Raw genomic sequence first — 12,656 nt, 5'->3', positions numbered from 1 at the left:
CCCATCATTCAGATGTCCCTCCTTCCTTGCCTACCTAGTGGGTTAAATTAGGATTGATGTTAGCTTTAGCCACCTCCAACACCACCACACTCCACATCCACTTTTCTCACCACTACTTCCTCCAGTGATTAGGTGTTCTTAAATAATGATATTGGCGTATTAATTTACTGTATTCCCATGAGCTAACCCTTCCCTCCATATCCAAGTTCTCCTATCTTAATATGAATCTGTATATTTTTTTCGTTTTTGACTTTCATTTTCATCTGATGAATTGTGAAGGGGCAGATCATGGCCCAGGATCCCATTCTCGCATCTCAGTATCTTTCTACAGGATTTTCCTTAACTTACCTGTACCTTCCTGAAATAGTAACTCCCTCTTCTCATAAAGCCTTGCCCGTTTAGTGCTCCTCTTCTCTTACATTCCAGGTTTGTCTATAAAAGAGAGTCTCTCTTTCCAGAAACTCCACCTTCTTTACCAACAAGGTTGTGATTAGTCCAAGGAATCCATCAAACTCTCGCCTGATGAGCACTCCCTCAGTACTCCCCTGGAGTGCCAGCCTAGATTGTATGCTCAGGTCGCTGGAGTGGTGCTGGAACCCACAATCTTCTGACTTAGAGGCAAGAGATGCCAAGAGGTGGGGATGGGCGAGGGGGCCAGATACCAAGCAGGAATTGAGAGAAAGTTTGGAGGTGACTAAAGGCTTGGATGAAGAGATTTTTGAAGGTGGGTAGAGATGTAGAAAAAGAGCACTATAGGGAGACAATAAGGCAATTCCAGAGTGCAGGGCCATGATGATTGAAAGCTCTGCCAATATAGTGGAGTAAAGGGAAAGGATGCATCGAAGTTCTGACCCAGAAGAGAGAAGGAAGTGAAATGGGATTAGAAGGTTGTAAAGGTTGGGTGAGGAGATGTCATGAGGGATTTGTAATAAGGACAAGATATTTAAAGTCAATTGTTGGCAATGAGGAGCAATGCAGGTTAGCAGGGCAAGAATTAACTAAGTGAGCCTGCATAAGGCTCATACCAAATAGTGATAGCAAAAGAAATGCTAAATTGGTTACTGCTAAACCTTTACAAAACACTGGTTAGGCCCTAGCTAGAGTATTGTGGCCAATTCTGGGCACCACACTTTAAGAAGGATCTCAAGACCTTGGAGAGGGTGTGGAGGAGATTTATTAGAATAGTATCAGGGATGAATTACTTCAGTTAAATGGAGAGACTGGAGAAACTGGGGTTGTTCTCCTTAGAGCAGTGAAGGTTAAGGGGAGGTTTGATAGAGGTGTTCACAATCATGAGGTGTTTTGATAGAGTAAATAAAGAGAAACTGTTTCCAGTGGCAGAAGGGTCGGTAACCAAAGGACACAGATTTACGTTAATTGGCAAATGAACCAGAGGCGACACGAGGAAAAATATTTTTACGCAGCGGGTTATGATGATCTGGAATGCACTGCCTGAAAGGATGATGGAAGCAGATTCAGTTAAAACATCCAAAAGGGAATGGGATAAATACTTGAAGGGAAAATTTTGCAGGGAAAGGGCAGGGGAGTGGGATTAATTGGATAGCTCTAACAAAGCCGGCACAGGCACAATGGGCCTAATGGCCTCCGTCTGTGCTGTAACATTCTGTGATTCTATGCATTGTTGAAGGCATTGAACTTTGGGGAGGTGCTAAACTGAGTTCCCACCTACATGCCCTGCTGACTGAAAAAAAAATGTGGCCTTATATCAGAATAAGTAGGGGGCAACTCTGATTCCTTAGCCAATATTATCAACCAATGCTTGGCCACTTGGGGACCCAATGTAAATAAGATGGACACTCTCACTGGACGACTCTAGTCACGTATTAGCCAAGTGTGCCAATTGTTTGTGAATTCTATATTTCTTAAGGCTAAAGGGATCAAGGGATATGGGGAGAAAGCAGGGACAGGGTACTGAATTTGGATGATCAGCCATGATCGCATTGAATGGCGGAGCAGGCTCGAGGGGCCGAATGGCCTACTCCTGCTCCTATCTTCTATGTTTCTAAGTAAACGATAACATCTGCGCTCCTCACATTGTGGTTTAAGAAAGCAAAATGACGTACATTCAACATTGCTTTTATTAAAGAAAAGTTTGTTATTGTACAAAAAGTGTATATACATTTAGATCGCTAGATCTATTCTGTGTGCTGAAAGGAGTTGGTTACAGGAAATGTCCAGGCTACATGTTGATCAAAAATAGTCAGCTCGGCGCTCTTATTCAAAACACAGTTTTAACATGTTGTATATTTACAGACTGGAATGGTTGTCCAATGTTTGAAATTTCTTTACATGAGATGCTTTATGCACTAAGAACGCACAACAAAGAACACATTTCAGCTCCTATATATTGAAAAGACATTTTGCATATCTTTCACAATAATTCTCACACATAAAGAAACTATTTTCATTAAAACACTGCATGTTAACTAGCATAGTACCAATAGCACTGCCATATTACAAGCAAATTGCTGGAAACTGTTTCCATAATGTCTTAAACTGAAAGAATGCCTTCACTATTTGAAAATAACATGACATAGTAAGGCACTTCTTGATGCTATAATATGGGCATTCCTAGCTTTTCGGTGCCGTATCATTTACAATGAACAATGTTCACAAACTTTTGAGTCTGCATTGTCATGAGGTTTTATAATGATATTTTACCAGGTGCGGAATAATTAAGAGCTAAGCTCTGAAGAGGAAGCAGTATACAATATGGCTTTGATGGTACCTGTCAATGTACCTTTCGTTCTTTTCACCTTAGCCGAACTAGAACACTTTTCAATGACATTGAATCAACTGATACACACTGGGGAGTTCACATTAATGAAATACAAGAAAGCACACATCTAATATTTACAAGGAAGAAGTGGGCAGTGTTTGGTTTGTGCCCTTGCCTGTTTGGTCTAGTGTACAGTATCAGTGCTTTGCAACAAAAAAAAAAACAAGAGTCCTGTTTCAAATAACACACCTCTTGATATAACATGTCAATCCACCAGCTATTTCTTCAAAACACAGCAGGAAATCCCTATTCACAAATATATAAGCCTTTGTAAAATGTCCTGATTCTCTTTCTGCAGAATAAAGGTTTCTTTTTATACATTAAAATACAAAGTCTATAAAAAAAAGATTGCTTTCTCTAGGAATGTTAATGTTTCGAAACAATCTGTTTTTAAGCATCACGCTTTGAAGTCTGCTGGAATCTGAAATTGGAAAATGTTCATTACTGTTCTTGAACAATTAAGACATCATATTAAGAAATTTATTTTCCTCAGCCAAGGTAGTCAACATAGAGCTCATGTCTCCTATTGCCATATTAGTCAACCCGGCTGGAATAGGCTGCAGAGCCAGAGAATTCCGGGGAGTTGTGAGACGCGAAGAATTTTGGGAGAGGTTCTGAAGAATGCTAGGGCTCAAGGTGCCCGACAACAAGCTAGAATGGTCACCATCATCCATGATAGCATCGAAATCTATTTGTGCGTGATCTAGACTGTGGGAGTTTACAGTGCTTGATACCTGGTTGGTGCCTGGTGAGGCCATTGCCGTAGCTTTTACACCTGACATACGCTGTTGCTGCTGAATAGCACAGTCCATTTGGCCATTGAAGTTGCCATTTTGTTCATACATGTGGATCTGACCAGAATAAAACATCAAGTTGCTGTTTGAACCATCATTAGTACACTGTTGAGACGGCATTGATAGTTGATTACCAGGCCGATTTTGGCTGACTTCAGATTGTCCATGCCCAGGACTCATGCCATTCATCTGGAGCGGATTTTGCAGATAACTTTGTTGTTGCATGTTTAAAGAATCAATCGGACCATGCTGTCTTACTAATGGATTTGAACCCTGTGGAGGACGGGGCTGCATCATTCCGCGACTTAAGTTGTGCCCAACAGAATTCATTATGTTTTGCCCTGGTTGGCTGAAATTCTGCTGACTTGGGCTGACATGGGAATTAGTTTGGGTTAAACCTCCATGAGCAGCAAAGGTAATGCGGTCTGGATTCCTACCGGATTGGATGTGAGGCCCAAAGTTCTGTTGGCTTGCGATATGCATGCCTTGCCCGGGTGCACCTCTCCCACGGCAACCGTTCATCGTCATTGGCGCCTCATTCGTGGCCGTCATTTGCTGATGAATCTGCGCGCGGACCTGCTGGGCCTGTACGTAGCTTTTGATCGCTGCATCTTTGTTTTGCATCATTGCTATCTGCTTAAAGTCTTGTGGGCCTGTCGCCACAGGTGAACCCATGTTATTGTTTACTGGCATATTGCTGCAAGATGTTTGGCTTAGGGTTCTGTTAGCAACGTTGGGACTAAGCATTTGGTTCGACTGATTAAAAGTCTGATGCGGGCTGAGAGGTTGATTAGCATTCTGACACAAGCCCATCTGCTGAGGCTGCTGTTGCTGCTGCAGATAGTTCATCCTTTGTCCATTTACACCGATATTTCTTTGCATTAAACCCTGTTGTGCTAGAGCCATTTCATTCTGATTCATTGTCACATTCTGCTGAGCGGAGTTGAGATTTTGGTATTGGTCAAACATCTGCTTTTGCTGAACTACTGCCAAGTTTGACCGAGAGAACTGCTGCTTTGACTGATCAGGGATGACATCAACAGTACCTGAGCTTACTTCATTCCACTGAACCGGCATGCTGTTCTTGCTCATGTTAGATGATCCCTGGTATGGTCGACTCCCTGGACTCATCTGACATTGTGTCATCATAGAACTTGACTGATTCATGTTACTATCTACCATTGCCATTCCACGCTGGCCATACATATTCTGATTCTGCATGTTCAGATTTTCTTGGAAGCCCTGCATTTGACTGGTAAAATTGAACGAATTATTATCTTGAGCCAATCGATTTTCCTGAGAGTTGATATACTGTACCACATCATCAGGCAGCATTATATCATCCTCAACAGCTTGAGCGTCAATGTCACCTGCCACTGTTTCCATGGCAATGTTCTCGCTGATGCTTGGTGGTCTAGGTGAGTAGGCACACCTGTGGAGGCTTCCATCCGATCGGGTGGCGTTTTGAAGGCTGAAGTGTCGTCTGTCCATTGCTGGTGGTAACGGCAGTGGGTTCATACTGTTCATGCTGTTGAAGCGCTGGACTCTTGGAAGTGACAACGGATCTACAGCTGTTCTCCTTATGGGATCGCTTGCCCGCCGCGCAGTATTGCCAACTACTTCATGAGGCCTCAGCGCTGTTGCGGCATACGCACGTGGAATGCCATCACTACATCGTCTTTGAGCAGCAGGGGGAGGAAAGGGAGAAAACACGGAATTGGGGCCTTCACCTAGGAGAGACATTCTTGCCTTCAGACTCATTCGTTCCATATTTGGCAGTGGTGTTGGTGGCGGTCCACCGGTTGCAGCGGCATATTTAGCCTTCAGCCTGTACTGCTCAGCTGGCGTGAGGTTGAGCAGGCCACCACAGTAACTGACCTCGCTGGATCGCCGTGATAAATCAGTGGAGATGGGATCGTAAGAGTCAGCAGAGCTGATGTTATTTGGACGGCCACCAACATGAGAAGCATCACTGGAACGGCGGCTGGAAAAGTAAGGGGAAATGCCAGAGGATCTCCGACTGACTGTGTAAGCCGAACTGATGGTGCTTGTAGTACTGTCACGGCGCTCATTCAGTTGATTCAAAACTGTGATCTCACTGTTGGACAGTTCCATTATTCTGGGGTTAGGCAACACAGCAGTAGAACCACCAATACTTGAATTCTCCAGTGAAGTTCCTGAAAATATATAAAACGTACATTAAGTTCTGCTTGATGAAGGGGAAGCCAGATAAGTGTATGAGGGGAAAAAGGAATAGAAGGATAAGCAGATGGGGTGAGATGAAGTAGGGTGGGAGGAGGCTTATGTGGAGCATAAACACTGGCACAGACCAGTTGGGCCGAATGGCCTGATTCTGTGCTGTAAATTCTATATAATGCTACGTAGTCCTATGTAAATATTTAACCAAATAGATTGTTACCATTAAAATGTGAAGTTTTAAAAAATTGCAAAGGGTTCTACTATCTAGCCAAGCCCCAAAAAAAACAACTTACCATTCATGGGAATGAGAGGCAGCTTGGTGTTTTTGACTGGTGGCACTGGGTTTGCCCATGAAGGAATATCTCTAACCTGCTTCAATTTTTCTTTCTTTAGTTGCTCAAGTCTTTGGGATGCTGTCATGTTCTTTCTCAACTGAAGGCTGATTGCTGAAGTTCCAGATGAAACAGTGGAGTCCACAATTGGAGAATCATCTAATGCGGTCAAATCTCCCAGGCTACCTCCACTGTTGATGTTCATTTCTACTCCACTGTCATTGTTGTTGGTGCTGCCAAGTGGCGATGGTTCACTGCTGCATGAAGATTGGCCACCAGGGCTGGACTGATACATCTGAGGTGAAAAGAATAGATTCTTTCAGGGTTCCAATCAGCATCCATGGACATGAACACAAAGATCACACAACTGTTTGCAATATTACTTCAAAATTTACTATGTGTAATACAGCAATTATTGTAAGTTTCTTAATTCTTCCATTCCTGAAGGCATTGATTCCTTGCTGGGGTACAAGCCCTAGGCACTGGTGACCCTCAACTAGCTTGCTCAGTGGGCATTATTTGTGAGCCTTCACAATGAGCGCTATCCTTTTAAAAAATTCATTCATGGGATGTGGGCATCGCTGGCAAGGCCAGCATTTATTGCCCATCTCTGATTGATTGCCCTTGAGAAGGTGGTGGTGAGCCGCCCCTCCAATTATGAAGGACATCGCAGCAGAGCCAGATCCTGTCCTCACATGAAGTCCACTACAGAGGGAGTCACCTCACCATGATCAGGAGCAGGTGGCCAAGCTGATCTTCCCTTCTCTAATCAAGGAGGGCTTCAGCTCCTATTTGGAGCTTCTAAAGTTTCCCTGAGCTAACTCAGTACACACTGAGAATTAATCCTGAGACCTTCCTGAGGCAGAGCCTCTTGAGCCATCAGGAAAGTATGTCTTTTTTAAGACACCACCTAACTCACCATTGCAGTTGCAACCTCAAGCCCATGAAAGCTGTCGTCAGCTGCAAATAATTGTCCCAAGTACGTGCTGGCTAGGCAAAGCCTTGAAAGTTGTCCTGCTGCACTCGTTAGGCTATTCTCTTTGTGTTTAACATGTGTATAGGTATGTTGTGCTCATTAAGACAAAATATATCAGTGATGAGAAATGGGACAGCTTTCCACTTTAGACACCGAAGGATCGATTTTAACTTGGGGTGGGAATCGGGGGCCAGAGTCCTAGGTACCATTTACACGCCCCAACGCTGACTCCCACCCGAAGCCGGTGGGAATTATGTCAACACCAGCGGGTGGAAGTGGAAGGTCGCAGGGGGAACCATCAAAACGGCCCCTGGCTAGGTAAATGAGGAAAAGGGGAATCGGCAAGTCTGATATTAGCACAGCAGGATCCAAACACTCTCTCTACTCTGTCCAACAATGAACCTTAACTCCTAACTTAGAATAGCACTCTGGTGTACTCGTGCAAATTTCTTCTCCACCCACAGCAGCTGTCCTCATGACTCTCTGAGATTATTTACCCAGTGACAATTAGTTCCTATGCTGAACGGGGACTGGGCTGTGACGGCTCAAGGTCATTTCACAGAGGCCCACCCATAGCCAACAGAGGGAGCTTTCATCCCATCAATCAGTACACTAACCCACTCAGATTCCCAAGGCCATTTTCCAGCAAGGACGAGGTTATCTGAATGGTTTGCATGTTGCTAAAAAATATATTTTTAAATTAGTTAAATTTGGATTTTTTTTTTTTAAGATCGTCAAGTAACTTTGGAACATAAGCAGAAAAATGCTGGAACACACGACAGGACAATCAGCATCTGCATGGAACAGAAAGCCCCTTTGTACAGTTGGGATGAAAAAGGGAGAAGTAGGGGTAGAAACAATAGATAATCCAATCAATCAGAGAGAGGAAGGTAATGGGTTGAGCGACCTGCAAACATACTTTTAAGAGAAAATGGTTAGAGAATAGCTCAGTGGGGCAACTGAAAGACATTAAATCAACAAAAGAACCTGAAAATAGCTTAAGAACTTTGGAAAGCTACGGGCTATGGGGACGGGCACACACAAGAAAAAAGGCAAGAATATGGAGGAAGTTGGAGAAAGAAAATTAACCCTGCAGATGCAGGAGGCCTGAAATGAAAACAGAATGGAAGTTAAAGAAAGGAAGACTTGCATTTACAGATTACCTTCCCCGACCTTAGGACATCCCAAAGGGCTTTACAGCCAATAATGGAAGTTAAAATGGTAGTTAAAATGAAAACAGCGACATTGAGGCCAATCGTAGCTCACTAGCTGAGATTAGTGCACTCAACACTACAGGTTTCACCCAGAGGGTGGTTGGAATCTGGAACTCACTGCCTGAAAGGGTGGTAGAGGCAGGAACCCTCACAACATTCAAGAAGCATTTAGATGAGCGCTTGAAATGCCACAGCATACAAGGCTACGGACCAAGTGCTGGAAAATGGGATTAGAATAGACAGGGCTTGATGGCCGGCGCAGACACGATGGGCCGAAGAGCCTCTTTCTGTGCTGTATAACACTATGGGCTAGAAATTCAGTAGGCTTTGCGCCCAGTTTTCGCCCAAAGAGGGCTTTTGCGCCACTTGCTGAGCTTTCGCCGATATTCAGCGCTGCGGTAATGGCGGCGTTAGCCAGTAGCGCTGCGCCGCCACCGATGACGTCATCGGTGTGCGCAGTGCCCCGCTACCGCCCCGCTACCGGCCCGACCGCCATATTTAGTTGCGGCCGCCTCTTCCGCAGCGGCCGCAAACAGCGATCAGAAAACCCTTGAATAGCGGCCGCCTTCGAGTTGGGGCGCTGAAACTGAATTTCCGGCGGGCGCAAGTGGCTCCGCGCGCAGCGGTACTTTCTGGGCGCGAGCGAGCTGGCCGCCCCAAACTGAATTTCTAGGCCCATGACTCTAGGTAATCAAACCGGGGACTTTCTAATTTGTATTGTGGAGCCTTTACACCTCAAGCACCATGGGAATTTTTCCAACGTTACAAGGTTATAGTAATGCAAGTTGTTGTTGTTGTTGTTACACACTAGGTTATCAGGAGAACTACACAGGTGGGACATTTCTCATCTACTTGCTAATAGGAGATGTTTTAAAAATACACCAAAGTCACTGGTCAATATTTCCCACCAAGACTGTGCTAGTCCTGTCCCAGTGCAAACACAATGGAAGTGGTTTGAGTTCTGGAGGAAGAACGGTATTCCCATCTCTGATCCCAATACCAGTGACAGTTTCAAATGCATTGCAATGACATGGCCACACAGAAACACACATCTTATTCTTGTGACCAGTAAAATTCTACTTCAGCGGAAGCTTGATTATCAAGCGCAGGGCAAAAGATAAGCACACCCGGACAGGAATACAACAGTTTTTTTTTAGCAACACTATATTAAGGAAAGCCTGAGCCATTCATAAATATTGTCACTAGTACGTCAACTTATTGAAGCTTTCACAGTGCGGGTCAGCTTTTGGAATGCGGGGTTTGTGTACGTTTCCGCTGCTGACCATGGCTCTTTGACCCTGGGTTCTTTCGCAGTGGCTTGTGGAAACAGGGTTGAAGAAAGGTCAGTGAGTTGAGGGTCCCTGAAATTGGCCTCTGCTGTGAAAACTTGAGTGTATCCATGAGTTGGTGCTTGCAGGAGGAAGGTTTAAAGAGGGCACAGTTTTACACAGAATCTGCGGCACAGAAACAGGCCATTCGGCTCAACTGGTCGATACTGGTGTTTATGCTCGACACAAGCCTCCTCCCACCCTACTTCATCGAACCCCATCAACATGTCCTTCTACTCCTTTTGACCTCGTGCTGATCTAGCTTCCCCTTGGATGCATCTATGTTATTCGCCTCAACCACTCCTTGTGGTAGTGAGTTCCACATTCTAACCACTCTCTGGGTAAAGACATTTCTCTTAACGTCTTAACTCCTTCCCAACCCTCAGGTAGAAATGTTTTTCACATTAACTATGGGGTGCTATGATTTTTCACAAAAAAAAACGTGATTTATTTTAAAACTGGGCAGCAGTTTGACAATCATTATATGTAGCGAACCTCTCCAAGTGGGGGCTAGTTCAAATTTTCAATGTTCACCAAGGGACAAGCTCTTAATCTCAGGTGATCTGCCCTGTGGAGGGGCTAAGCAGAGGCCTGATGCATCTGTTGTGTATGTAATATGTGTGCTACTTTGAACCTATGGACAGGACTGCACTACTTGTTGGGCGTAGTGATACGCAGTACCACTCCTGGCCATAGGGGTATAAATAGTACTGTGGGTACTGATCTCCCCTCAGTTCCCGCCTGTGGGCATGAAGTAAAGACCTATGTATAGTCCCTACCTCCAACCAGTAAAGACCTGTTTGAGTTATACGTTTAAGTCTTTGTGTTAATTGTTCAATACGATACACATACTTAACACTGGCGACGAGTCAGGTTCTTACCCTGCGGCAGTTGAAGAGAGGTTTCAAACATCACCACCCCACTAGAAGCGACAGGCTTTAGGACTCTGAAGCCTCCATCAGCGACTGAGCACTGGAGTGCGGCAAACATCCTGACAGCTTCCAGCGACTGACAGAAGTCTTTCTGCAGTTTCCTTGTTCAACCTAGGTGGTGGGGTAAGCCGTGCAGTGTTGGCTGCAAAGACAGGGCTGGGGAAGTTGGAGAAGATAAGGGCGATCGCAATCCCTGATAAGAGCCGCGGTGAAACGCGCGAGCGGGTAAGCCAGAGCCCGGGAGGGAGCGAGCAAGCAAGAGCCGCGCGAGCGGGTGAGCCAGAGGCCGGGAGCCGCTTCAAGTGCGAGGCGCAGCGCGGGCCAGCGATCGGAACCAAAGATAAGGGCCGCACTCGGGGGCTGAAGGGAGACGGCATCGGGGGACGGGTGAAGACCGCCAAGCGCGGGAAAACCGCCATTTTGTGGGCGGAGGACGACGGCAAGAGCGGGAAGCCGCCATCTTTGATAACAAGTAAACAAAATAAAATCTGAGAAATTGCAAATCTACAATGCCTAAACACGGGAATATTAGCACCTTTGATAGTGACCTCGAAGATTGGGCCATATATGTTGAAAGAGTAAAAAATTATTGTAAGGCCAATAAAATTCATGACCAAGATAAAGCTTTAACATTATTAAATTTAATGGGTGCGAAGACATACGGGCAATTGAAACACCTGTTATCACCAGATGAACCGGCGGATAAGACGTTCGATGAGATTGTTACTGTCCTGAAAGATCATCTAAACCCCACGCCGCTGATGCTAGCGGAACGATTTAAATTTTACGACAGAAGGCAGCTACAGCATGAAAGCAATGCTGATTATTTGCTGGAATTGCTTAAATTAGCGAAATATTGCCAGTTTGGAACGGGACTGACAGAGGCACTTCGAGACAAATTTGTGTGTGGTTTATTTAAACAGGATACACAAAAGCGACTGCTCGAGGAGAATGAGCTGACGCTTGAGAAGGCGGTCACTATGGCAGCAGCACACGAAGCCGCAGCGAGAGGCACGGCAGTAATGCAGCTACGGTCACCGGAGCTCAGTGCACACAAATTGGGTGTGAGTTCTGGCAAATGTTATCGTTGTGGAAAGACAACGCATGATCAGAACCAGTGTTGGTTTAAAAACCAAGAATGTAGAACTTGTGGTAGGCTTGGACATATAGCTAGAGTATGCAGGTCAGGGAAGAAGACCAGCAACAAGAAGTCACCGCAAGGAAAATACGCAAAGGTACACAAGGTGACCGAACAGGAGTCCGATTCAGACGCTAGCAGTAATGAACTGGCTAGCTTAAGCTGTAATGAACTGGCTAGCTTAAGAGTACTCAACGCTGGTAAGGGTGCAGACCTCCAGACAATTTGGGTCACTCTTCAGATAGAAGGAGTCCAAGTAAAACTGGAATTGGACACTGGATCGGCATTGACGGTCATAAATAAGAAAGATTACAGAAAGTTATTCCAACATATTCCCCTACAGGATACGGGGATTATATTGAAAACATACACGGGGCAAAGAGTGTACCCCATCGGGAAAATAGAGGTTGCAGTGGTCCACAAGGGCGAAGACAGTCAAATAATGGACTTATATGTGATATCTGAAGGAGGTTCTCCACTACTAGGACGGGAGTGGATTAGGAAAATGAATATGGACTGGCATTTCCTACAAACAATAACGAGTGAGAACTCGGTGAAGATAGTCGGCCCAGACTCTGGAACGGATGATGGTAAGCCCAACTCAGGTGCAAAAGACAAAGTTTCAGCACAGAATTCCACTGAGCAACAACAACATAGTTTAACTGTGGATTCTGAGTCTGGCAAGTCTACTGATGTGCCCATTTCTGAGGGACACCGGGCTCGAACTCAACTCCATTTCAAACTACAACAGCAATTAGAACAAATGCTTCGCCGTTGTGAGCAAGAGTTGAATGCAACGAAAGAGTTCTTTGATATAGAGTTGGAGAATCTGGAAAGACAACAGAAGCAGCTGATGGAGAAAATGGAGCAGGAGCACACAAAACGTCTGATGTCAGAGGAGTTAACGGTCAGCCAACTCCTGCATATGCTGAAGGACAGGACT

At 45.1% G+C, this 12,656-nt stretch overlaps 1 protein-coding gene across 2 annotated transcripts in view; it reads right to left on the bottom strand.

Annotated features, from left to right (window-relative positions):
* Positions 1-2,081: 2,081 nt before the first annotated feature.
* The window catches only part of gli2a (GLI family zinc finger 2a), a 463,484-nt gene continuing 452,909 nt past the window's right edge, over positions 2,082-12,656 (bottom strand). For both annotated transcript variants that reach the window (XM_085986883.1, XM_085986884.1), the window contains 2 exons: positions 6,087-6,420; positions 2,082-5,771 (listed from right to left, as the gene is read on the bottom strand). In XM_085986883.1, the coding sequence (XP_085843009.1) occupies positions 3,259-5,771; positions 6,087-6,420 (2,847 nt within the window). In that variant the 3' untranslated portion in view covers positions 2,082-3,258. The remainder of the gene's footprint in view (positions 5,772-6,086; positions 6,421-12,656) is intronic.

Source organism: Somniosus microcephalus, chromosome 4 (assembly GCF_052327205.1).
Source record: "Somniosus microcephalus isolate GS21.2 chromosome 4, FLI_Smic_1.0, whole genome shotgun sequence".
NCBI lineage: Eukaryota > Metazoa > Chordata > Chondrichthyes > Squaliformes > Somniosidae > Somniosus > Somniosus microcephalus.
Note: the sequence above shows the minus strand (reverse complement) of the source record. Positions and strands in the feature narration are given on the sequence as shown.